Here is a 27,621-nt window from a genome sequence, read left to right as displayed (position 1 = left end):
TTCATTGGATTAGTCCTTCCCTACAGTTATTTACTAAACTATCAAATCTACACAGCAGTTGTTTATTATTGGTTCATTATTTATACTTCGCAAACAAATCTTTTTCCCTCTCCTCATAAGTTTTTATTTCTTTTTTTATGCCATCATAAATCCACTTAGAATGTCTAGAATTTATAGGATTGCATACTTTTTGCTCCACCCACCAACTTATAGGTCATGCAAATAATATCACAAATGTTAATTATTAATAATTTGCTTACCAATATTGAAAGTATTTTGACTCGCACTTGTATTCTCACGTGGTTTACTAATAATGTTTCACCTATTTACACCTATGAGTAATTCAAATAAATCAACAAAATATAGCATTCTCCTTCATTATTGTTATTTTAATATCTAAAACACATTGTTCTCCTCCCACCCATGCAGATTTGGAAATAAGTGAAAAGCACCATTACGATATTTAGCACATCTGCTGAAATGCAAGAACAAAATTTCCACAGAAGAGTGTTTTTCACTTGCCCCATCAGATAGTTAGGGTAACAGCAAGAGAGTACAATTCGCCCCGACATGAACATGTTAAAGCTTAGTACTGAAGTATGTTATACTCAACAAGAAATTATATTCTTGTTTTAATTCTTACCCAAGTGTAGGCAAAGTATGTGCATGAAATATCTTTGACTAATTGACTTTACAGAAGCTCTTCATTTCGCATCAGTTGCTTTAGTATTCCATAATGTAAAGCAACATGTGTATTACTAAGCGTTATGGGAAGGGTTACCACCTAGACCACTATCAACCTTTATTGAGGTTTCCCATAATGCATACCAGTGGCTGCACTGGGTTGAGGCTAAATCGAAGCTAAATTTTACATCAAGTATGGTCTACTTTCATCAAAAATTTAACTGCCATAGACCTAGGATACAGTATGCATGATACCACAGAACATGATAGCAACAACTAGCAATGTTACAACACGTGCATACAGCAACAAATTTATCATTTGTATTCTTGTTTATCAACTATTTAACAGTTGTAAAGTTATCAAAAACATTAATATGTGTAATTAATTGTTAACAGGCTTTTGTTGTATAAAACGTTTATGTACCACTACTCCTGATGGTGTAAGGTTTTAATTGTTTATTTTTAATAAACTCCTTATATTACAATGAGATCTCAATACCAAAAACATCCTATGGTGAACTTTTGGTAGCACAGTGTGTTGTACCCACAGTAAAATTTGTGGTGGAGGAGTAATGGTGTGTGGGGCGCATTCAGCTGGTTTGGAGTGGGACCACTGGTCAATGTCTGTGGTTCCATGAAGGCAGCTCAGTCAGTACCTTGATATTCTGGATAATCAGGTGTTGCCCAGACTAAGTTTTTATGGAACAAACCCGTGTTACTATCAACGACAATGTCCCATGCCACAAACCTGCAGCTGTTATGGAATGGTATGAAGAGATGGGTGTTAAATGATTGCCATAGTCTGCTGACCTCAACCCCATTGAACACCTGTGAGAATAACTGGAGTGGTGATTGAGGTCCAGAGCAGCACATCCTCAATCTGTCGATGAACTCAGCTGCTTTGATGGAGGAAGGGAGACAAATTCCACCTGATGTCCGCCACATATCAGTGGAAAGCCTCCCTCGAAGGTTGCAACAAAGTCAAAGATGAACATACCCAATATTAGGGTTCGCCTACTGGTATCAGTTGTAAATTGCAAAAGTGTCCAGACAATTATTGGTAGATAGTGTATGCAAGCAGAACATTTATTGTAGCACTAAACATAGCAGCGAACTAAACACATTTGTCCTAATATAATCTTTAAAATTTTCCAGATACGTATAACAGCTGTTTATAATGTAATCATTAGATACAGAATGCACACAATTTATGAAAAGTAGAAAGATCAATATGAGTATATAATTTGAAATCAGTTTGAACAACATTTGGAATATTCAATATTTTACATATAAAATTCCACCAAAAAAGTTGCAACTAGCATGCTCTACAAGCTGTGAATAAATGCAACAACTTGACACGTAAGGCCGGCCTGGTTGGTTAAGTGGTTAGCATATCCGCTCTCCAGTAAAAAGGCTTCGGGTTTGAATCCCACCGTAGGCATGGATGTTTGTAATTGTCTGTGAAAATACTATCTTACCCTGTCAATAGGTTTCTTCTTTTTCAACCCTCATCTGCACCTCACACAAGGCACTGATGTGATATAGGTTCTTGTACCTCATGTGTGGGATAATTATTTTTAAAAAAATATATATACACACACACACACACACAGTGGTATCTCGCTAATCCGAACTGCAGTTTAAAAAAAAAAAAAAGTTTTATTTATTACGTATTATTATTTTATACACTATTATTCTTATTTAATAATTATTATTTTAATTATTATTATTTATTTTATTTTTTCATACTGTCAATTGTACGGTTATATTGTATGCCTATTTTGATTTATTGTGTGTGTTCATGTTTGCTTTTTCATACTGTACAGTTACATACTGTATTGTCGGCATGAATCACCGAATTTGAAATCAAATCAGATGCTGAAATTATAAATATGACGCTACAGAATGAATTAGAAGATGATGATGACGATAAAGAACTAGAAGAAAAAAAAGTAAAACATGAAGAGGCAGTTGACAATTTTAATATGTGTATAGAATGGGCTAAGCAGAATGATGGGTCATTCCATAAAATTTTATTGCTAATTCAGCTCCCAGAAGCAGCATTCAAAAAAGTTTAGCTTCCAAGAAGCAAAATAAAATCAGTTACTTTTTAACAAAGAAATAAAACTTTTTTTGTGTGTGTTATTTTGTGAAACTTTTTTGTGTTGTGTACAAGAAAATGATATTTTTTTACGCAAATTAAGTTATGTACTGAACTATGCAATTTTATTAAATCAGAATCCTCAACAATACAATACATACAAACTAAATTTTTTACTAAAATAAATTTGTGTACTGTATTATTTTTTAAGTTTAATATTAGAGTACAGTAGCTTTTTTTCTATCAGTTACCTCATTTATTTACAGAATTAAATTGATGTACCATTAGAATCTCATTATTTTTGTCTTAAACGCTAGTTATTGTTGTCTCTTCGGGGAAAATTCGCTAATCCGAACTTTTCGCTAATTCAAAAGAGCAGAGTTTTTATTAGTTTGGATTAGCGAGATACCACTGTATCTATATATCGCAAGTGCTGATTATAATTATACCTAGTTCCAGAAGACAAAACTTTCCATTTTGCGTTTTCATTTCATTGTACTTTCGACTTTAATGAAATACTAATGTAGAGAAACAAGCAGGGGTGGCTTGTGCATAGGCACTGCAGAATTGCAGCACCCCCAACTTTTCTTGATATAAAAATATATTTATTAATTTATTTATATTTTCTTGTAATATTTAATTTTATCATCAGCAATCCTATACAATTATCTTATTTTGTAAAAAAAAATAATAAAAATCCATCTTGTAGCACTTAGGATGGCGAAGAACGCAAGCGGCACTGTGTTTTCCACAGTGTCATATTGCTACGTGCACAAGCATATGCACATCATAGTGAGATGCGAGCTATTAGCGTAATGGGGCACTGTCCATCACGCAGTTTGCACCAGTAGTAAAGTGTTTGCAATGCTTATCATGTTTACTCCATCTCTTTAAATATTTGGACATTACAATTAAAGAAATAACATTTGTTATAGTAATTTTTAAGTAATTTTGAATTATACTAAACTGTATAATTTTATCAATAATAAACAATATTTTTTCATCTTTCTTTTTTTTTTTTTAATTTTTATCATAATTTTGATATTTTATCCAAACACGTATACACTGTACTTACAGTGTGTATGTATATTTCGAAAGTTGCAGCACCCCCACGATTTCAAGCCACGAGCTGCAACTGGAAACAAGTATAAAAAGATTCATATTACTGCATCTATTCCAATCATATGGAACTGTAGCCATTTCAGTGCTTTTAATACTACAATATTTTGGAATTTCTTGTTAAATACCATTAACCCCCACTAGTCCTTCCACATTTCTGACGGCTTTTTTCTCATCTCATCTTCTTTATACCCTTTTTTACCTTGCGGTGTCGAGGGTTTATTAATCATCAGACCTCAAACCATTCACAGGATAAGGTGGTCAGCCCCATGCCCCGGTGTATCCTATGTCCTGTAGTGTTGAGTTCTCAAGGCCGGTTTGTCTGCTTTGCAAGATGAAAAACCCAGGATAAATTGGAGAAAAAACCTGAGGAAGATCCTTCAGCTCCTCATGTCACCAACAAGAATTCCCCAGGCATATGGTTGCAAAGCGCATAGCCACTAGGCTAATGGACCGGCTTTTTTCTATCAACATTTAATTGTTCCAATATGTTTACTCATTTACTAAATTTACCAAAAATTTATTATTAATTTAATAAATTAGTCGAGTTGCCAAGTGTTGCACTACCTTACCCCAGTCCTGAAGATATTTTCAGGTGCAAACTTTGTTTGCTTACACTTGGATAAAGGATTAAACTAAATTTATTATAGTCTAACCAAGAAAAAAAAAATTTCCAACATCTTTCTCTAAATCCAGAATAATTCAATAATAAGGTGGTACACCTGTTGGCAACTCCTATAGGTAAATGTGACCTCTCCAATTGCTTCTGCCTTAGTATCTCCACGTTTGGGTCTGCTTCCCACTGACGAGACCTCAATAAAGGTTGAAACCGGTCTGGGTAGTGGCCCTTCCCTTAATGCATAGCAGTATACATGTCTGCAAGGAGATGTGCTTTGCATTATGGGAGATACTGAGACAAGGAATGATGAGAGCTTGGTCCACCTTTGCTCGAAGTTACCTGGTGTTGCACTACCTTACCCCAGTCCTGAAGATATTTCCAGACGTAAGCTTTGTTTGCTTACATTTGGATAAAGTATTAAACTAAATTTATTACAGTAAATTAATAATTTACTAAATTACATTTAATAAATTTCGATATGTCACAATGTTCTGTTCTATTATGTTATGACACTGCACTTACAGTAATGATCCATAAAATGTATTAAAATATACAACTCACATTTAAAACAAAATGTTCTGTACAGAATATTTAAAAGAAAGAAAAAAAAAACAAAAAAGAAAATGAACTTACTGTTCACCATCTGCTGAACTAGAACCACCCATATCAGGAGTTGAAAGGAACAGAGTTGTATGCAGAGGTAACTCCAAGGATGATAAAACTGTCTATTAAAAGATGAAACAAGGGTGGAAGAAAAGCAGCAATGAGAGAATTTGGAGTATTTGCACAACTAACTAACAATATATGCAAATGAAAGTTTAAAGTAAATAAAAATAGCATGATAAATATAGCATTTATAAAAAAAAAAAATAAAAAATTACATACATTAAAAATCAAATCATATTAGTTTTATAACAGTGTTAATACAAATTCACAGTAAAACAAAGGAAACAATTTGGTCCACCAGCTTGGTTGGCCAAATGGTTAGTGCATCCACTCTTCAGCCAAAAGGCTGCAGGTTCAAATCCTGTTGTGGACATGAATGTTTGTAATTGTCTGCGAAAATACTAGTGGTGGTGGGCAGTAGATGACATTGGTGTAGATGATGATGGTAGTTACGGTTTGCTGTAGTTGGTGGATTGAGTGGTGGAGGCTGCCAGTTGTAGAGTAGGTAACCTCCCTCGATGAGTCTTTGGACTCTTTGGAGGTGGCAAGTAATAATAATATTTGCTGGATTTAAACCAGCATCTTCTTAGAAACATGAAGCACTACAACTACACATACAGTAGAAATAATTTAAAAGTGTAAAATGAAAAGAACTAAACTCAGGGTATTCTCTCAGGTGAGGTGAATGTGATCATAGAATTACTCACAAAATTAGAATAAATTAAAGCAGTAATGATTAACTACTGATGCTCTATGGCTTCATGAACACCTTTTTTGAGCAATTTTTGTAGTCTGCAGCAACAATGAAGCAACTTTGCCCCAAGCTCATATGCGAAAGGAAGAGAACTGGTGTCAGGTGACTGTAAAACTAACCCAAATCACTGCCAGTCATGCACAGAGTCTTGAAAATGTTATCTAAGGACAACATGCTGTTCAGTGAAAAACAAGAAAAGGTTCCAACAATGCAATCTTTACTCATTTTTCAGGTGTGTGCGCGTGCATGAATGATTAAATCAGGGGTCGCCAAAGTTATTTGCCCATCGACCCCTTCAAGAGTTTCTCGACTTGTTATCGACCCCCTATATTTTACTATTACGTAATTATAATAGGACGAGTTGTTTATTTTATAGTTACAGTGTTTATTGTATGTATAATAAACACTGTAATATTATTATAGTATATAATAATATATACTATAATAATATAGTATATATTATTATATTACTATTACTATTAGTATCACTAGTAATATCACTGGTATTACTAGTGATATTAATAAACTACTGGTATTAATATCACTGGTATTACTACCAGCGCTGCTCAACTCTTCAACATAGAGAAGTTTAGTTCGTGAATGAATAATGATTGAATTATAATATGTATGTTGATGAATTTTAGAACATTAACGCTCACTTGTATGTCGATGCGCAAAAATGAGACTGGGATCGAATACTTGTAAGTATCAGTAAATAAGAACCACGCACGTGTTGCAATCTCGCTCCCACTGCACCGGCCGACAGGAACCACCAACATCCGTTTATTGGTAAATATGTATTTTTGGCCTACTTGATTGGCCTCAGTAACTATTTTCATGACCTTACTCCATCTTACAGGTCCTATTCATGGACCTGTAAGATGGAGGTACTGATCCCACGATTCACTCTTAATTGCGTTGTCATTACGTCGATGTCTTTTGTCATGGAGGTAATCCAAGTTAACCGAATTAAATATTACCCATACAATGATGTTTTATATTTTTCTGTCGACCCCCAATCGACCCCTGAGCCCGAATCGACCCCTAACAATGTCATATCGACCCCTTTGGCGACCACTGGATTAAACAGTCATATCCATAAGACAAGCAGAACAATGTGGAACACAGAATCAATGATAAGAAGAAATGCGAGTTAAGAGATGACTAAACAGAAGAATGCAAATGGTATGCTTTGCAGGAAACTAAGTGGAAAGGATAAAAGGCAATGGAACCTGAAGATATAAGTTGTGGTATATAGTTAGGATTAATTCAAGAAATGGTTAGGATATAGGAGTGGATAAATTCATTAAAGATATGATAGTGCAGATGAAAGGATAGTGTTATTTTGATTGTTATTCATCCATATAAAAGATTTTTATACTCTGAGTATTTATTAATTACACAAGGATTCAATTCCAATTGGTGCAATGACTTAACTATTTCTTTTAGAATCCAGAAAATCACTGACTCAAGACCAAAATAAAAAATATATACATTTAATGAAACTAAAACAATATATACACTTTAAATAAAAATACATAACTACAAAAATAACTGGATCCAAGGTCTTCTAAAATAAATCTACACTTTAGAGATTTTTTTTTTTTACCCAAAATATTAAAATGTTCATTCTCTGACTCATTCTATTATTGGAATGTTTAACATATACTTAATCATGTCCACCAGACTAAACACCTTGTTTTCACAACAAAAATGTACATCACAGTAAGTTTCCTTGTTAGGCCCTTTCCAAAATATAAAATTTTCTTCTTTTCCATTGGATCTCTTTTATCTCCTTTACACAGCACACAGAGAAAGAAGTTTCTTCTACCACTTCATAAACAACATATCTAATTTAAGCTCTTCATGTTAAGCCACTTTACAGTTTCAAATTTCACCAATTCCTTTTTTCACAGTAATCCAGTGTCCTTAAGACAGAAGATGAAACCTTCCATTACTTGAACATTCAATTAGAACGTCGACTGCAATATCTTCTTTTATTTACTAAATACTTGTTGAAAGTCTCAACTCCTTTAGTTTAAAAACTCACAGTTCTACAAACCCACTTCTGAATCTTCCATTAATATTCTCCCGACTGTCATGTAAAACTTAAAAACTTCCTAAGAACAAATTTCTCCAGTTGCTGTTCTAAAATTTCCATTAGCTCTCTCTGTACTTGTTTTCCTCGTTACCCCAATACCGAGCGTACTCTCTGTGAGTCGATCACCCATCCCTCGGCAAGCATGTGCACTCTAAGTAAATGGCAAGCAAGAAATTACATATAATGGCTGACACACTGTCTCTGTTAACGTAATGAGAATGTCTTTACAAAACACAACACTTAATAATTTTGAATTACAATAAAAAAAGATTGATAGTAGCATAATTATCAGAATCTAGTAGGTTATGGTTTAATATTGTTTACATTTCATTTTGACAATAATAATATCACTAACAGACACATCGCAAGTGCCAATATTCGTGTTATGAAACCAAAACTAATGACATATTAGACTATAGAAAAAATTGTAAAAAGATTCATAATTGTAAATCATGATTATTTTTACAGTAGCAGTAATTGATGGATGAGAGTAGCAAGATGAAGCCTTTATAATTTACTTCATGAATCATTCCAAAGTATACTTAAAAGAAAAATATAGAAGGAGGCTTCAACGGGAATATAAAGAAAGCTAAAATGAGATATGAGAGAATCCATGAAAGCTGAAGAGGGTGGGGGGGGGGTTCAGAGAAAGAAATTAAAGAGAGTATTCTGATGCTGGAAACTATGGTAGCATGTAGATCAAGTCGAACACAATTTTATTAACCAGATAACATAACTAGTATGGAAGGTAATGAAAGATGGGTATTAAATGACTGACTAGCTTTTTAATAAAATCATAATAGCACCTCCTTGGAGCAAAAAAACTCATCAAGGGAAGTCCTAATGTCACAAGCTCATCAAAATTGTGACTTACTCTTCACTGTTTCAACACTTGCCACACACTAAAACAATGCATCCACTCATTGAACTACTCTCTACACAAAAGGCACATGGCTGCTGTAGAACCAAATCCATGCTGACCATACAAGGTAATTCTGTTATCATCAACCCAATTCTGGATCCTAGCCCTCATCAACGTTACAAATGAATACCACAACTGCCAACACACAGACAGCCTAATTCAAAGCCTCAAGTCATCTTATCTCCTTTGTGAAGTGGAACAATTTTGTCCTCTTTCAACTGTTTTGTAACTTATCCCAACTGAAAGACTTGTTAAACTAGTATCAGCTTATGTGTTATATGTGATATGTCATCAATATTTCCTGAATTGACATACTTTCTCACAGAATAGCATTCTTCCACAATCCTACACCAACTCCATTGAAATGCAATTCATGCTAAAACACAAATCCTTTCACCCATTAAAATTATTCTACTTACATACTACACAATTTCTTTTAAACAATCTATGCATCTAATAATTTGTAATCGGTCCCCTTCATCTCAACTCACTCCATTCACATTATCATATGGTAACAGACTTGCTATTTCAACTTCTTCACTTTTTTTGCCTCTGGAAAAAATTCTTTCAAGCCCTCTCTCATCACATTTTGACCTTTCAAATCATTTATCCCCACCAAAACAATCTATTCCACATGCATGCTTGCACAAATCCTTAGTCGCATCAGATACTTTTGTATCAGAGAAATGTTTCACACACTCATCTAATACATCTCTAATTAAAGAATCATCTTGCATTATTATATTCTTTTCATACTCTGTACATTCCTTTTTTCCTATTCCTCTTCACATAAATGGCTGATTTATGGTGCAAAGACGAAGGTAACTTATCACAAAACTAACCAACTGAACAAAGATTATCATAACATTAGTTTATACAAAGCCAAATTACTTGGTCAATGAAAGTCCATTATGCTTACCAAGTTGAGGGACATTAGTTCCTCAGGGCACAATAGATGAACTACATTTCATCTCCATTAAAACAATGTCATAAAAATTTAGGTTAAAATTTTGTAAGAGGTCTTCATAATTTATCTGTGTTATAAAATATCACTAAACTTCAACAATTTTTCATAATGGTAACAGAGAAAACACACAAGTTTGACAGTTATTGAATTTTAAGAATGGGCAGAAAATATTGAGAACTGATTACTTTAGCAAACAAACTATATAATGAAACTTCACCCCTCCCACATTACCCAAGAGTTTGTTTTATGCATTGATTGTTCAACCTACACAGGAAGAACTCCATAAATTTTCACTGCAGTTTGAAGATCTTTTTTTATTTCAGTCTTTTATTATTTTATTTCTCTTTCAAATAGTGAACAAACACCAGAAGATGTAAAACTAAAAGCTGTCTAATACAATTTTTATATGAATAGTAGTAGTGCAGTTTTGTAAATTCTTCTGGTAATTTCGATCTGTTTTCTTTGTCATAGGTCGTTCTAGTCAATAAATCAGACTGATGATGGAGCATTTTATTTAAAATGGAAAGTTATATTTGATTCTAAATAGTGTTTGACATGATACTGTGCATTTAGTATAGAGTTTTATTAGTGTTGTATTATATTACACACACACAAATATTTGTTATTAGTGTTATATTATAGTGTATTATAGTATAGTATATTGTTGGGTCTCCCTTTTACAGTCCTATAATTGTTAATTCCTCTTAAAAGTTTATTTTTGTATCTTGTTTGTAACAAATTTCTTACTATACGTGATATCACCCAATTCAAGGTATCTAAGCTCTTGCTCCTCTTAGTATCCTAAAACATTTATATTTTTTAGCTGCGCCATTTAGGCCATTTAGTTTATGAAAAAAAATCAAAACAAGAAGCAATTTCTTAAAATATGTTTAGGTGTAAAACAATTATGCAGTCATGACCTTGAGCTCGCAACTAAATTTTTTCTTCCCCCGCAGCTAGATTCGTACGTTATTATAAGCGGTGCATTGAATGGCAATTTCGGACAACTGCGTTTTCAATGAGCAAAAGTTTATTATACACATAAGCACAATACAATACATTAAAAATCATTAAAACTTAATTCAATACTAAGCTGAAACAATACAAAGCAATACTAACAAAACACAAACGATAGGTTATAAAATTCTATGTGGAAAGGGCAATTATGCCGCCTCAAAAGACTCCATACATACGATAAAAGGATGTCCTCGCAAATGTTAACAATTGACTAAAACTTCTCATCTGTCTGAGCACAATAATATGATACAATACCTTAATTAAATAGTATTGCTTTGTAACACCAGACAAAATATAGATGCCATACGAACGAGGATGGGCTGGCAAATTGGGATTTAGCCGACCAAATTTTATTCTTATTGGCTTAAACCAATATAGAAAATGATGATACAACATGACAAGCTGGGATGTTGCCGGGTTAAACAAGGCTCCCGTTGTTTTCGCCAGGGAACCAGGGCGAACAGCGAAAAGTCAGCTACTGGAACAAATCTGAAAGCACACCACAACTCAACATCACCAGATTTAAAGATCGGTACTATCAATATAAGAAGCCTGAATGGCAAAGAAATGGAGCTAGCTGAAGAATTAGATAAGTACCAGATAAACATAATAGGGGTGACTGAAACAAAAAAGACAAAAACTGGAGAGATCTTTCTAAGCATTAAATATAAAATGTTATATTCAGGAAATGACAATCAAGGAAAAGAAGGAGTAGACATAGTATTCAACACAAAATATGAGGCTAATCTTTGTGAATAGCAGGCAGTCTCAAGTAGAGTGATGTGGGCAAATATTAGAATGGGGAATTGGACAATGACACTTATTTGTACCTATGGTCCCACAGAAGGTTCTACTAAGGTAGAAGTGTAGAAATTTTTTGATGCTCCAGAAAAAGCAACTGATACAATGAAAAAGGAAAAGTTGGTCCTTGTTGGAGATCTAAATAGCAGAGTAGGAAATGATAGTCAGACACACAAAATATTTTGGGAAAATTTGGAGAAAAGAGCAAAGCTAATAATAATGGCAAATACCTGTTGGATTTCTGCACATGACATGGACTGGTTATTACTAACACCATTTCCAACATAAAAATGTGCACAAATCTTCACATGGAGAGAAAAGGCAAGGAATAAGAAAAGTGTCATTGAAAATACTTATTGTTGATAATGATGTTTTCTCCCTGGTGCAGGACACCAGAGTGTACAGAGGATTTGAAATTGGAAACGATCACTATTTAGTCTTAAAGTGAATAAAAGTTGAGCAGCTCTCAGATGTGAACTGTAGACTAAAATACACAAAGATTATTGAAGGAGAAATGAAAGAGTTTGAGAACAGGAACCAAAACTTGGCGATTCAGTGGCAAGCCTTGAAGAAAACCCTGATTGATTCAGCCAGAAAAGCATGTGATGAGGTTGTCTGCAAGGATAGAGAATACAGAGACAAATATAAGAAAGCTAAACACTGTGTAAAACTAGCTAAACAAAAGTCATGGGAGGACTTTGGCAAGAACACAGAAAATAAATATCAAGAAGGTGGTAAGATATTCTGGAGGTTGTTGAAGAAGCTTAGAAATGGATGAAAGAGTGCTGTAAAAGGAGTAAGAGATGATAAAGGTGAAATGAAAACAGGAGAAAAAGATATCCTTGAAGTATGGAGTAATTACTTTGAAAAACTGCAGAAAGAAACAAGCAGTGATGGTAAAAAAACACTGACCATGCATGCAGTCAGGAATACATATCCATACTTGAAGTAGAAAAAGCCATCAAGGCTTGAAATGTGGAAAGGCAGCAGGAGTAGATGATATATTAGGTAGGAAGTCATTTGAATAAATTCATATGGAATAAGAAAGAAATTAGTCAGAACACTAAATTAGCTGTATACAAGAGTGTGTTCAAACCAGTTTTAACTTATGGAGCTGAGAGCTGGGTCAGAAGTAAAACACTTGACAAAAGACTAGATACTGCAAATATGAGAGTCCATCCTGAGAAAGATTAGAGGCGTGAACAGATGGCATCAATGGCAATATCATATTAAACGTGAGGATATTAGGAAAGAACTTGACATTGTCAGCATCCAGGAATGTGTTAGCAGAACTAATCTCAGGTGGTATGGTCACTTAAATAGAATGGGCAAGGAAAGATTAGCAAAACAAGTGTTCTCTGCCGGGTTGGCAGGAAAACGACCAGAGGAAGACCAAGACATAGGTGGATTGATATGGCACAAAGTGCCTTAGATGATAGAAATATAAGATCTGATAATATTGGAGTCTTGACAAGTAACAGACTGATCTTTAGGAAAATTGTAGAAAGGAAGTTAGTAATGATGTAAATTTTTCATGTCCTGTACACCCCTTGACTGTACATGTCAGGAATTTGATGAAGAAAATCAAAACAAGAAGCAATTTCTTAAATATGTTTAGGTGTGAAACAATTATGCAGTCGTGACCTTGAACTCACAACTAAACGTTATTACAAGCGATGTATTGAATGGCAATTTCAGACAACTGAGATTTCAATGAGCAAAAGTTTATTATACACATAGCATAATACAATACATTAAAAATCGTTAAAACTTAATTCAATACTAAGCTGAAACAATACAAAGCAATACTAGCAATACATAAATGATAGGTTATAAAATTCTATGTGGGAAGGTTGATTATGCCGCCTCAAAAGACTCCACACATATGATAAAAGGATGTCCTCACAAATGTTAACAATTGACTAAAACTTCTCATCTGTCCGAGCACAATAATATGATACAATACCTTAATTAAACACAATCAGTTTACACAGGTTAACTCACGAGAGTAATATGGGTTAAACAGTCCTATCCCTACAATAGTAACGACATTCAATTCTTCAGACAGCTCTCAGACAAAATATAGATGACATGCATAAGTTACTAGACACATGATTATTTATCTATTAACACTGACAAGCTTATTCTCTTTCTATTCTTAATGTCCTAGTTCAATTCTCATTCAAGTCTTTCAATAGATCGGTAACTGAACTACAATCATAGCCACATAAGGTTTGAAATAATATAAGATGTTACGATACCGTTTGATAAGGATCTTCTATGCTAGTCTCTGCTCTTACTCGTCTGCAATTTCCAAGGACGAATTCTTTTGTAGTGGACCATATCTGAGATTTCTCGCATCAAGGTGGGCCTTCGCATCTTCAGCACATCAAGCTTCTTCCAAGGAAACACAATGGATCTGCATCGTGAAATTCACTACGCGGGCACCTACTTCTCCACAGATTTTCTTTTTTTTTTTTTTGTCAAGAACACGGCTGATATAACATGCAGTAGTTACCTTTCTTCTCAGCTGTACGGCATCATTCCTTATAGGGAATTAGGACCGAAATCCTGCTTACTTTGTTCCTTGTCGTGGGGGAAGGAGAGAAATCCTGACCGTCACTCAGGAAAACCACATAAGACAACCCATACGAAGACTAGAAAACCAAGAGCCACACGGGGAGGGGGGGGGGTTTCTTAACGCTTCTGCAATTAATCCTCCTCTCCCCCAATGTCTGGATTATGCTCCCTGTGACCAGTTAGGGTGGCATTTTTCTGCCGAAAATTCCCGCGGGACATGTGCATGCGACTGACTCGTGGCAACGTCTAAAATCAGGAACCTTGACCTTGAACCTTACCTTGGTTCTTGCTAACCCTATGAGTCACATTCACTAAACTTTATCAGCTTACCAAAATTGTCTAAGAATTGACATAAACCTATAATCCCTTGTTTCAACTGTTTAACAACGAGCCTTTACATGCAAAATTCTTATGACCAATATTCTATAATTTAATTACCTTATTTTCATCATATTATAACAATTTTTCTTATGTGAGTTAACAAATATTTTCAGTTGTATTTCACACTTAGATGCAAGTATATTTTTCCTTTTTGTTAAAGGTTCCTACTTGTTAAATTGTGATCAAAATAAATTCTTTTAGTAACTTTATTAATCACAAACTTTAACAATATGTATTATAGAAAATTATAGTACTTTCAGCCCAATCGCCCAAGAATACCAACATTGCCTGCTAGGGGGCACCATCAGGACTTTAGGAGAAATAATAGCTTCCTGCTTCTTCCTCATTTACTGTTTGTTGTGCCTACGTGCACGTGTCTTGTTCTTAAGTTTCTTGAAAATGGCAACTTGACGTTGCCGAAATATTGAAGTATATTAAAATTTATTTTAATGTATATCCTAGTTGACGTTGTAATTTCCTTAAATTTAGTAAAAAATATAGTACCTAGTCTAGCCATAAATACTGTTACAACCTTGAACAGCCATAAACCTTGAATCTATCAGTAAATCATTTACAGCTTTCAAAGCGTATACAGCTTTCCAAGCGTATAAAGTGCATGTAAACAGATGAAACATTGCCTTCAAGCAAGCCTGAAGTCTGTAAGGCAACAAATATGGTGCCACCACTGCTCACACTCAATCCATCTTCTGGCTGGCAAGGCTGGGATGTCATTTCTTGCAGGCTATTCTCTAAAGCTCCAATGACAATTCGAAGTCCAACTGATTCAGACTGGAACTTCCAAATAGCCAATCAGATGGTGATATGGCACATTTGGCTTCAACTAATGCTTTGTGACCCTCGCTGTGTGTGTGTGTGTAGGGATGAGTCCTGTTGGAAGGTCCACTGCTTAACTGCTGACTGACAACTTAAATATATACTATGCATTGCTCTGTATAACGTTCCATTCACTCCATATAACTGTAGTGCTCTAAAAAAAGCTTATCTCTGGGCACTTTGTCATATGCCTTTTCCAGATCTACAAAACTTAAGTAGAGATCCTTGTCATATTCCCACGATTTCTCAACTATTTGTCTTAAAAACTTGTGAAAATCTGATCTTGACAACCTCTATTTGGATTGAACCCAGCTTGTTCTTCTCCGGGTTTCTCTACCACAATTTCTTTACATGTATGCTTGCAAAATCTTACCTGATACACTTATTTATAATTCTCACATTCAGTTTTATTCCTGTTTTTATATATGGGCATTATGAGAACTCTACTCCAATTAATCAGGATTTCAACTTTCTGACCAGGCATTCTGAATTATGCTGTGTAGTCACTATAAAACTTTTATACCACCATACAGCATTTCTGATCGAATATCATCTACTTCAGCTGCCTTTCCACATTTTAAGTTTATCATGGCTTTTTCTACCTCAAGTATTGATATGTACTCCTCTTTGCATTCCTCCTGAAAATTTTCTAGTGTGGTTCTGCATTGCTTGTTTCATTTAACAGCCTTTAAAAGCAATTACTCCAGATATCTAAGATATCCTTAGCTTCAATTTTCATGTCACTTTATCATCTTTGATTCCTTTTACAGTACTCTTTCCTCCATTTCTAAGCTTCAACAGTTTCCAAAACATTGTCACCTGCTTGATATTCCATACTCTTATCCAAGTTTTCCCAAGACTTAACTAATTTTACACAGAGCTTACCTCTCTTACATTTTTTTTTTTTTTCTGTATTATTTTAGGGCATCTGCAAACTTACTTGCTAGGAACTTTTGATATGCTTTCATATTTTCTGTGACTGCTTCTTTAACTTGTGTCGACCATGGTGTTATTATTTTTCTATCCTTGCAGACTACGTCACCACATACCTCCCTAGCTGAATTGATGTCTTTTTCAGAGTTTGCCACTGAGACTACAAGGATTAGTTCTTGTTTTCAATTTGTTTCATTTTTTCTTCAATAATGTTTGTGCAGTCGAGTCTACAAATTTACCTGTTTATACCGTTCTTTTCAATGTGATATCCATTTTTATCCTGCTTAGTACCAAGTAATGGTCACTTCCAGTTTCAAATCCTCTGTACACTCTTGTATCCTGAACCAACATGATGATATCACTATCAACAATGACATTATCAATGAGGCTTTTCTTATTTGTTGTGTCTTCTTTCCATGTAAACTTGTGCACACTTTATGTTGAAACATGGTGTTAGTAAAGACTCTTCCAAATCACATCTTAAGGATGTTAAAATTATTATATATATATTTTCATGTAATACTATCATATCCTATACACCCTTTTTGTATCAAGAATTTGATGATGATATCAGGGATGAATATTCCAGGTGTGCTAGTTGTGCAGTGCTCATCCACGAAATATCAGTATCACTGATATTATATTTTTGCATTTATTCCTGTTAAAGACCCCCCCCCAACTGTTTGCAGACTTTGCATGATTCCTAAAATTAAACACAATATACTAATGCTTTTGCCCTCTTCACGAGGATAATGAAGCATTAGTGCCCTCATGAAGAGGCACTTTTCAATGCGTAAACATTGCATCACATTCATATTAATAGCCCGGGTGTGCTTTCAAATTTTCAAAATGTATAAACCTTTGCATCCTCTGAAAAGATGTAAAGAGGGTGCAGCGGGTCAAATTCTTAGCATTCTAGTATTTTTAAACCGCTGAGAAGGCGAGGCTGTGTGAGCTGACATTGAGAACTCACCCAGCACCTAGCGGTTGTGATTGGTTATTCTGTCAACCAATTCAACTGAATGCTGTCATTTGTCATGAGTTGAGCGCTTTCTGTATCCGATGACTGTATTACAAACAGCTGTTACACATAATAAATTTAGTTTAATCCTTTATCCAAGTGCAAGCAAACAAAGTTTGCACCTTTGTTTGCTTACACTTGGATAAAGGATTAAACTAAATTTATTATAGTCTAACCAAGTGAAAAAAACAAACTTCCAGCTGTTACACGTTTTCTGGAACTGAAAATTTGAAAGTGGATGTTAGAAGAAAAAAACGTAAATGTTTCTCTTGCTATGCAGAATAGCATCTGTTGAGGTTGCAAAGTTTTTTTTAATGGTATAGAGACATTTTTATTGTAGTCTTCCGAAACAACACAGTAAAAAATATCTATTCTTGAATGAAAATGAATATTCTGTGTATTATAAGACGTTGTTGATCTACAAAAAAATACCAGCAGATGTGAGATTGATAAGACAGAAGAGCCACTGATATTAAAAAAAAAAAAAAAAAAAAAAAAAAAAAATCTAATGAATGTAGGATTCCCGAAAGTGTAGATAATTCCGATAATGATCGGATGTTATGTACACTGAGTCTCAGTAAACAAAATAAAATTCTTGGAAAATGGAGCAAAATATACACAAACCAGAGAAATACACATAACATGGGCAACAAATTTTACGAAATAATTGGCTGCTCCATCAAACCATATTTATTCCTGCCACACTGTCTCCTTGTAAGTTTTTTTTTTTTTTAATTATGCCATCTATATTCACTTATTTATGTCTAGACTTTATATGCTCGTGCTATTCGCTCTACCCAGCAACTTATAGGATACACCTATCACAAATGTTAATTATTAATAATTCGTTTAGCATTAATGAAAGTATTTCTACTCTCACTTATTCTTTTCTTTCATTTCCTATTCTCACGTCTTATAAATGATGGCTCACGTATTTTCATCTTTGAGTATTTCAAATATACCAACCAAATATAGCATTCTCCTTCATTGTCGTTTTCTAATAAATCCAAAAACAAAACAATTGTTCCCACACTGCAAAAGTATTCCAAGTTATCCTGCACTTAATTGCAATGGACCAATTAAGATGAGCGCTGATGTGCTATGCACTCTCAAAACTTTCATACAACGATAAAAATGCAATCATACAGTCATGTGCATCCACAGAGGGGGGGGCAATGGGGAACTCTCCCCAGGATCGAGTAAAAAATTCCACAAATTATAATTGTAAAAGTGATTGAGATATGTAACCTTAAACCTTCTTTGACCATGGGATGCTTTTTCTGTCTTAGAATTTTATTATAGGTTGGCCTGTTTTGGCTCATAGCAATGTAGCCATAGAACACGTGTTTTATTGCAGCAGCATGCGTTCATGTTTTTGGTTCATCTTTTTTTGATTTGTGAAAAAAGGTTCATTACGGTTGTGAACAGCAACCAGTGTTTGTTTGCCCTGCCTCTAGTGAATCACTGAGTGAAGTGTGAATTCCAAATTTATAGTGAAACAAATTTAAACAGAAAAATACATTTTTAAAATGTAAGTATGTAATTTAATATTATTTTACTTGTTAGTTTTATGATTATTTTGCTTTTAAACTGAAATAATATGATTTAGGAATTTGGGATTAATTAATTAGTTAATTTTTAATAAAATATGCCAGTCAATTTTTTTATATATGAAATTGTGGAAAAAACTATTAATTCAGAATACTTTTTTTTTTCCAAAAATTAAAGATCATTAAAATCGATGAAAAATGAAATTAATGTATTTATAGTTTACATTGACAAATAATTACATAAAAAAATGCTAAAAGACATTTATTGATGTAATTATTTAATTACATCAATAAATGTGAAACGTGACATGAAATTTGTATTGTGGGTTGCATAACCCACACGACAGCACAACCAACCGAAAGGGGCACACAACGCCACTGATATATCACCTCATATATTATATCTTTTACCACAATTCATATATATATGGGAGAGCAAAATTTTTTGTGAAGGTGAATTGAAGTGATATTTCTGGAGCCTTGGGTGTTATGTTTCAATAAAAATGCAAACTGTTTCTTAGAAAGAACTACATTCATGTTTATATGTTACAAAATGTATAACACAAAGACATCCAAGGACTTGTCATGATTTGTACATAATAAATTCTCTGGAAACATGCATTCTGGAAGAGCAATAAGTTTGTTTTGCATATCTCAAATCATGCAGGAAGCTTTTCATATAAGCTATGAATAACTGTGTAAAAACATGCTATTTATTAAATGTAATTTTTATCTTTCTGATTTATTGTTTTAATGTCAATTTTAATGCTTTATTTTTAGTTTCTTGTTATTTTTCATACTTCATCACTGGACTAGTTCCATGATTGTGTATTGTATCTCTATTTTCCTATTTTATAAAATTAATTAAATATAAAGTAGTCTACGAAACACATGCATTTCATAGACTACTCTACAGCTGCTGACTGTTCAGCATGTGAAACTGTAAGAAGTAATGAAACTGTAAGAAGTAATGAAAAGAATGGGCTTTCCTCAACACACTATCAAGCTGATAGCTAAGTTTTGCAGGGAGCAGGAAGTCACGGTAAGAACAGGTGTTGGATTAGACAACTGGCTTCAAGTTGGAACTGTTGTTAAACAAGAATGTCTACTTTCTCCTCACTTGTTTAGTATCTATGCTGAAGATGTGTGTAGCATTGGATGAGCTCAAGACAGGAATTAAGATAGGTGGTAGATTGATTAGTAATCTGAGTTATGCTGATGATACAGTACTCCTCTAATGACAAGAAAGAACTAAGGCAAATTCTTAACAAAGTTAATGGCATCAGTACGAAAAGAGGACTTGAGCTCAATCCTAGCAAGACAAAAATTATGGCTCTCAAAGAAAATACAGAGAATAAGCTCGTGAGAAAGAAATGTACATTAATGGAGAAAGAATTCAGAAAGTCAGCAAGTTTGAGTACCTATAATCTATTAATGTGAAGAATTGCTGTTTAGAAGATGTTAGAAGATGATTAGGGGCTGAAACAACAGTCAGACTTGTCTAACATCTGGAGAGAGATTTATCTCATTGGGAACAAAGTTGAGGATTTTGGATGCAGCTGTTTTTCCAACAGGAACTTGTGGATGTGAGACTTGGAACCTAAAGAAGTCTGATAAGAAAAGGATGGCTGCTTTTGAGGTGTGGTGTTACAAAAGGTTATTGAGGATATCATATACCGAAAGGCAGACAAACGGATGGGTGCTAGAAAGGATCAGTAGAACTTTAAGGCTCCTTATGGATACTGACCGAACAGTAAGGATATTGATGAACAGTATGGATGACTTCTCAGAACAGTAACAGAAGGTAAAGTTCCTGGAAAAGAGAAAAGAGTTAAACATCAATGAGAAGGAAGGATGGATGGATGGATGAATGGTGTGTGTCTCTCTCTCTTGGGTGATTGATCTTCAGAGTTGAAGCTTACAAGAATGCTTACAACAGGACCACATGACAATGACTAGTGCAGCATATCACTGAGCATCAGCAGTATGTTCTTAACCTGGGCGATAGCATCCCCTTGGGGATGCTGTGAACGTTGATGGGAAGGGGGGCAGTGAGCAATAGGGGTGTTGAGTGGGACAGTAAGTGTTATAATACAGTACTACTACTACTAATAATAAAAATTCCATATTTAATCTGGCATCCCTATTTATATTGTACATTTAGCAACACTGTTCAGAATATTGTATGTCTGGCAATACTATTCAAATTTATTCGCTACTTATTTTTTTAGAATTTTTACATTGAAAGTTAAGTAATTGGGCTACTTTTTGGTCTGAATTTTCTACATTGAAAATAATTAATTTGGGCTATTTTTAGCAGAATCCACTACTTTTATAAGCTTTATCTGCTACTTTTCCTAATACCTATTTGACAACCCTGGTTTGCAGTTTACATCAAGCCCGTGGTATCAAGTGGCACATGTCGTTGATATTGTGTAGCATTGTAGCCAATTAAAATGAATGAAAAAAGAAAGTGCGTCAATATTCAAGTGACCACTTAAAACATAGAGTTATTCCATTTATAAATAATGAGAAAAAACTTTCTCAAACAAAGCCTCCAAGAATGATTGAGAATTTAAGAACAAAGCATCCAAATAAAGCAAAAATTAAAGACTAAGTTTAAAAATCATCCTGGACTTAAAAGGTTGGTTACAAAACAAAGTAACCAACAAGAGAAGGGACTTGTGTCTTACAGACTTTCAAAATTAATTGCCAAATGTGGAAAGCCACATACTTTTTTAAATTCCAGCATGGCTTCCACAGCGTCTCAAAAGAAAACCGAACCAAAAAAAAGAAAAATTACAGAAGGAAGATTGTTCAATGAAAAGTGGACAGACGACTACTTTTTTGTCGAGGCAAATACTAAGGCAATCTGCTTAATTTGTAGAGAATTTGTGCCAGTTTTCAAAGACTACAATTTGAAAAGGCATTACATGCAAAAACATACTGCGAAATTTAGTGCGTATCAAGGAATGTGTCGTAAAGACAAAATAGCAGAACTGAAAAAAAGTCTATCATCTCAACAAAGTTTTTTTAAAAAAATAACAACTGAAGTGGATTCTATTGTAAAAGCTAGTTATGTGGTTGCAAACATGATAGCAAAAAAATCAAAACCGTATGCCGATGTCGAGTTTATTAAGCAATGTATGGAAAGCATGGCAGATATAATTTGCCCTGATAAAAAAGGGGATTTTTCTAAAATCAGTTTGTCTCACCAGACTATAGCCAGGCGAATTGATGAAATAGGAAAATCTGTCGAAAAAGGTTTGGAGAGTAGAGCTGCTAATTTTAAATTTTATGCTTTGGCAATAGATGAAAGTACTGATGCTACTAATACAGCTCAATTGGCAATTTTTATTAGAGGTATTGATGACAAATATAATATCACTGAAGAAATGGCTTCTTTAAGTGCCATTAAAAGACACAACTAAATCAAGAGATTTATACGAAGCAGTGAAAAATACGTTAAAGCGATTTTCTTTGTCCATTGTGAACATATCTGGTATAGCTACTGATGGTGCCCCACCGATGATAGGTAAAAGAGATGGACTTGTAAAATTAATAGAAGACGATGCAATTGCCTCCCAAAATTTAAGTATGATGAAATATCACTGCATAGTATACCAAGAAAATTTATGTGCAAAAGCTTTAAAGATGGATAATGTCATGCAGATTGTCATCAAGGCTGTAAATTGCATAAGGGTCAAGTGATTGAATCATTGCCAATTCCAGGAATTCCTTAAATTTATGGATGCTGACTATGGGGACATCATTTACTTTTCGGAAGTAAGATGGTTAAGTCGAGGTAAAATGTTGAAAAGATTTTATAATTTGCGAAATGAAATCAAGTCGTTTATGGAATCAAAAACAAAATTTGTGCCAGAACTTGACGATGAAAACTGGCTCACAGATTTGGCATTTTTAGTAGACTTGACTGCTCATTTAAATGAATTAAACATGCGTCTTCAAGGTGAAAACCAACTGATCAATACAATGTTTCAAACTATAAGAGCATTCGAAATAAAACTGAAACTATGGCAATCTCAAATTAAGGCAAACAATTTTATGCATTTCGACACGTTGGCTAAACACGGTCCTGTGAACAACGAAAAATATGCAGCCTTGCTTTTCGATTTGATACAGGAATTTGAGACGAGGTTTCAAGATTTCTGGAAAAATCATCAATCTTTTGATATATTTGCGACTCCATTTTCAGTTGACATAAACATATTACCTGCCAATTTTCAAATGCATAGAGCTACAATCTGACATTCAACTTAAAGAAAAATTTAATCATGTCGCTTTACTGGACTTCTATAAGCTATATCTTCCCAGAGAAAAATATCCTTCGCTTCACAATCATGCCTTATTCATGTCATCGCTATTTGGAAGCACCTACATTTGTAAGCAGCTATTTTCAAGGATAAAGCACATGAAGAATAAAGCTAGAACCAAAATATCTGATGAGCACCTCGAGAACTCACTGAGAATTGCAACTACTTCCATCGAACCAAATATCAAAGCATTAGTGTCTCAAAAACAATGTCAAACATCTCACTAATTTCATGTTGCTGTCTTGTCATAAATGTAATAAAAAATTCATGAATTAATGAAGTTCAAATTACTTAAATATGCTAACTATACATTCTACGTTTTTTTGCTCATCAGCTATCATTAGTGTATTTTATGTGTGGCCCAAAACAACTCGTCTTCTTCCAATGTGGCCCAGGGAAGCTAAAAGGTTGGACACCCCTGCTTTAGATGATGTTATTAAAGCAGTGAATAAAATAAAAGCCCAGTCATTGAATGCATATATTTTTTGGAAACTTGCCATGAAAATGAAGCATTTGAGCATCTTTTGCTTCACACTGAAGTTAGGTAGCTCTCAAATGGAAACTGTCTACGATACTATTTTGAGAACATGTGTAACATTCTAAAAAAGGAAAAGGTTGACATCGCATATCTTTCTGATATTTTCAAATTAAATTAGGTTAAATTGCAGGGAAGCAACATGAATCTTAGTAAAGCAAAGGGAACTGTAAACACTTTTATCAGCAAATTAACATTCTACAAGCAGAACATTGCAAGATGAGATTTTCAGCAGTTCACAAGTCTACAAATAATAGATGATTATTTAATATTAGATACTGATTTGGACTGTTATTGTTCCCATCATCTGGCACTGAAAGAAAGACATTTGGTAGTGCAAACTGAGGCAACTCATAGAAAGGGTGGAGCAATTTCCGATCACTATTCTTGGTATTTACCCATAGCTGTATTACTGTTCTACATTATGAGAGAGGGTCACTACCCAGACCAGTTTTAACCCTTACTGAGGTCTCATCAGTGAGTAGGTAGACCTAGTTAATACCAAATTTGTAGTGAACAGAACTTAGATCCCATCTATGAGAATCGCCAAGAAGGTGTCCTAATAAATTACTAATTATATGAAGAGCCAAAGGCTTCAATTCGGCGATATGAACTTATTTAAGTTAAGGGATATTGCATCCCATATTGTTTCTTAGCCGAATAAGAAACTCAAAGAGTTTCATGCCGATTATAGAAACTATATAAAGTTTGGCTAAGAAACAATATGGGATGCAATATTCCTTAACTTAAATAAGTTCACATTGCCGAATTGAAGCCTTTGGCTCTCCATATAATTAGTAAATTACTGCTCATTGCTTTTCCTTCTTCATACTTGTTCGAGAAAGGAATCACCATCATGTTACAATTGTTAGCTAAGCAACAATATAGACTGCAAATAAGTGAAAGAGGAGACTTGAGACTTCATTTGTCAAACACTGAACATCATCATCATCATCATCAAATTCCTGCCATGTACCCTCAAGGGGTGTACAGGATATAACAGTACTACATGAAAAAACTACATTATTACTAACTTCCTATCTACAATTTTCCTCCAAATCAGTCTGTTACTTGTCAAGACTCCAACATTATCAGATCTTATATTTCTATCGTCTAAGGCACTTTGTACCGTATCAATCCACCTATATCTTGGTCTTCCTCTGGGTCGTTTTCCTGCCAACCTGGCAGAGAACACTTGTTTTGCTAATCTTTCCTCTCCCATTCTATTTAAGTGACCATACCATCTGAGATTAGCTCTGCTAACGCATTCCTGGATGCTGACAATGTCAAGTTCTTTCCTAATATCCTCATTTTTAATATGATATTGCCATTGATGCCATCTGTTCACGCCTCTAATCTTTCTCAGGACTCTCATATCTGCGGTCTCTAGTCTTTGGTCAAGTGTTTTACTTCTGACCCAGCTCTCAGATCCATAAGTTAAAATTGGTTTGAACACAGTCTTGTATACAGCTAATTTAGTGTTCCGACTAATTTCTTTCTTATTCCATATGAATTTATTCAATTGACTTCCCACGATACCAGCTTTGCTGATTCTGTTGTCTATTTCTATATTTAGTTTACCATCTTCAGTAAAAATTGTGCCTAAGTAGCTGAAATGTTTTACTTGTTCCACAGGTTCTCCATTCACAACACAGTTGACATTTTCAATGATTCTGCCTATTTTCATTGTCTTTGTCTTTTTATTGCTGACCTTCATACCATATCTATTACAACAGCTATTCAATTTAGTCAGAGAATCTTGCAGACTTGTAGCGGATTTATTTAGAAGTATAACATCATCCGCATAAAGCAAAGAGCTGACATTAACATCTCCAATTTTGATATCAGGTTTAATACCACATTCCTTCATAATGTGATCCATATAGATAACGAATAACAGAGGGGATAATGTACATCCCTGTCTCACACCAGATTTAACATTAAACCATCTTCCTGTACTTCCTTCAATTCTAACTGCTGACTCACAACTCAAATAAAGACTAAGTATTGCTTGATATAATGCCCCATTGACACCATATAACTGCAGCGTATTGAATAGCTTCTCTCTTGGCACCTTGTCATATGCCTTTTCCAAATCGACAAAACTTAAATACAGATCTTTGTTATATTCCCATGCTTTCTCGACTATTTGTCGTAAAGTGAAGATCTGATCCTGGCAGCCTCTATTTCGCGTGAATCCAGCTTGTTCTTCACCAAGCTTTTCTTCCACAATTCTTCTCAACCGTTTCTCAAGTATACTTGCATAGATCTTGCCAGGAACACTCAGTAGGGAAATACCTCTGTAATTCTCACATTCAGTTTTATTTCCCTTTTTATATATGGGTACTATGAGAGCTCTACTCCAATCATCGGGAATTCGTCCCTCTGTCCAGGCTTTCTGAACTATGCAGTGCAGCCACTGTAAGACTCTTATACCACCATACTTCAGCATTTCTGGTCGAATATCATCTACTCCTGCTGCCTTTCCACATTTCAAGCCTTTGATGGCTTTTTCTACTTCAAGTATGGATATGTATTCCTGACTGCATGCCTGGTCAGTGTTTTTTATCACTGTGCTGTCATCACTGCTTGTTTCATTTAGCAGTTTTTCAAAGTAATTACTCCATACTTCAAGGATATCTTTTTCTCCTGTTTTCATTTCACCTTTATCATCTCTAATTCCTTTTACAGCACTCTTTCCTCCATTCCTAAGCTTCTTCAACAACCTCCAGAATATTTTGCCACCTTCTTGATATTTATTTTCTATATTCTTGCCAAAGTCCTCCCATGACTTTTGTTTAGCTAGTTTTACACACTGTTTAGCTTTCTTACATTTGTCTCTGTATTCTGTAAGAGTAAAAGCTGACTTATTTGTCAGGAACTTTTGATATGCTTTCTTCTTTTCCTTCACTGCCTCTTTAACTTCCTGTGTCCACCAGGGAGTTCTGATTTTTTTATCCTTGCACACAACCTCACCACATGCCTCTCTGGCAGAATCCATCAATGTTTCCTTCAGAGTTTGCCACTGAATCTCCAAGGTTTGATTCCTGTTCTCAAACTCTTTCATTTTTTCTTCAATAATCATTGTGTATTTTAGTCTACAGTTCACATCTGAGAGCTGCTCAACTTTTATTCGCTTTAAAACTTTCTTACATGTTATTCTTTTCAATATGAAATTCAATTTTATCCTGCTCAAGACTAAATAGTGATCACTTCCAATTTCAAATCCTCTGTACACTCTGGTGTCCTGCACCAAGGAGAAAACATCACTATCAACAATAACATAGTCAATGAGACTTTTCTTATTCCTAGCCTCTTCTCTCCATGTGAATTTGTGCACATTTTTATGTTGGAACATGGTGTTAGTAATAACTAGTCCATGTCCTGAGCAGAAATCCAACAGATATTTGCCATTATTATTAGCTTTGCTCTTTTCTCCAAATTTTCCCAAAATATTTTTGTATGTCTCACAATCATTTCCTACTCTACTATTTAGATCCCCAACAAGGACCAACTTTTCCTTTTTCATTGTGTCAGTTGCTTTTTCTAAAGCCTCAAAAAATTCCTCCACTTCTACCTTAGTAGAACCTTCTGTGGGACCATAGGCACAAATAAGTCTCATTGTCCAGTTCCCCATTCTCATATTTGCCCGCATTACTCTACTTGAGACTGACTGCCATTCAAGAAGATTAGCCTCGTATT

The 27,621-nt window shown here is 34.5% G+C and overlaps 1 protein-coding gene across 1 annotated transcript in view; it reads right to left on the bottom strand.

Annotated features, from left to right (window-relative positions):
- casp (Fas associated factor casp) overlaps positions 1-27,621 on the bottom strand; it is a 439,916-nt gene that overhangs the window by 338,474 nt on the left and 73,821 nt on the right. Inside the window, exon 5 of the mRNA XM_090414528.1 lies at positions 5,157-5,248. Coding sequence (XP_090270654.1) covers positions 5,157-5,248 — 92 coding nt within the window. The remainder of the gene's footprint in view (positions 1-5,156; positions 5,249-27,621) is intronic.

Source organism: Typopeltis vanoorti, chromosome 25 (genome assembly GCF_054136105.1).
Source record: "Typopeltis vanoorti isolate ZY-2024b chromosome 25, IOZ_Tvanoo_1.0, whole genome shotgun sequence".
Taxonomy (NCBI): Eukaryota; Metazoa; Arthropoda; class Arachnida; order Uropygi; family Thelyphonidae; genus Typopeltis; species Typopeltis vanoorti.
The sequence above is the reverse complement of the archived record's forward strand: the minus strand, read 5'-3'. Positions and strand labels throughout refer to the sequence as shown.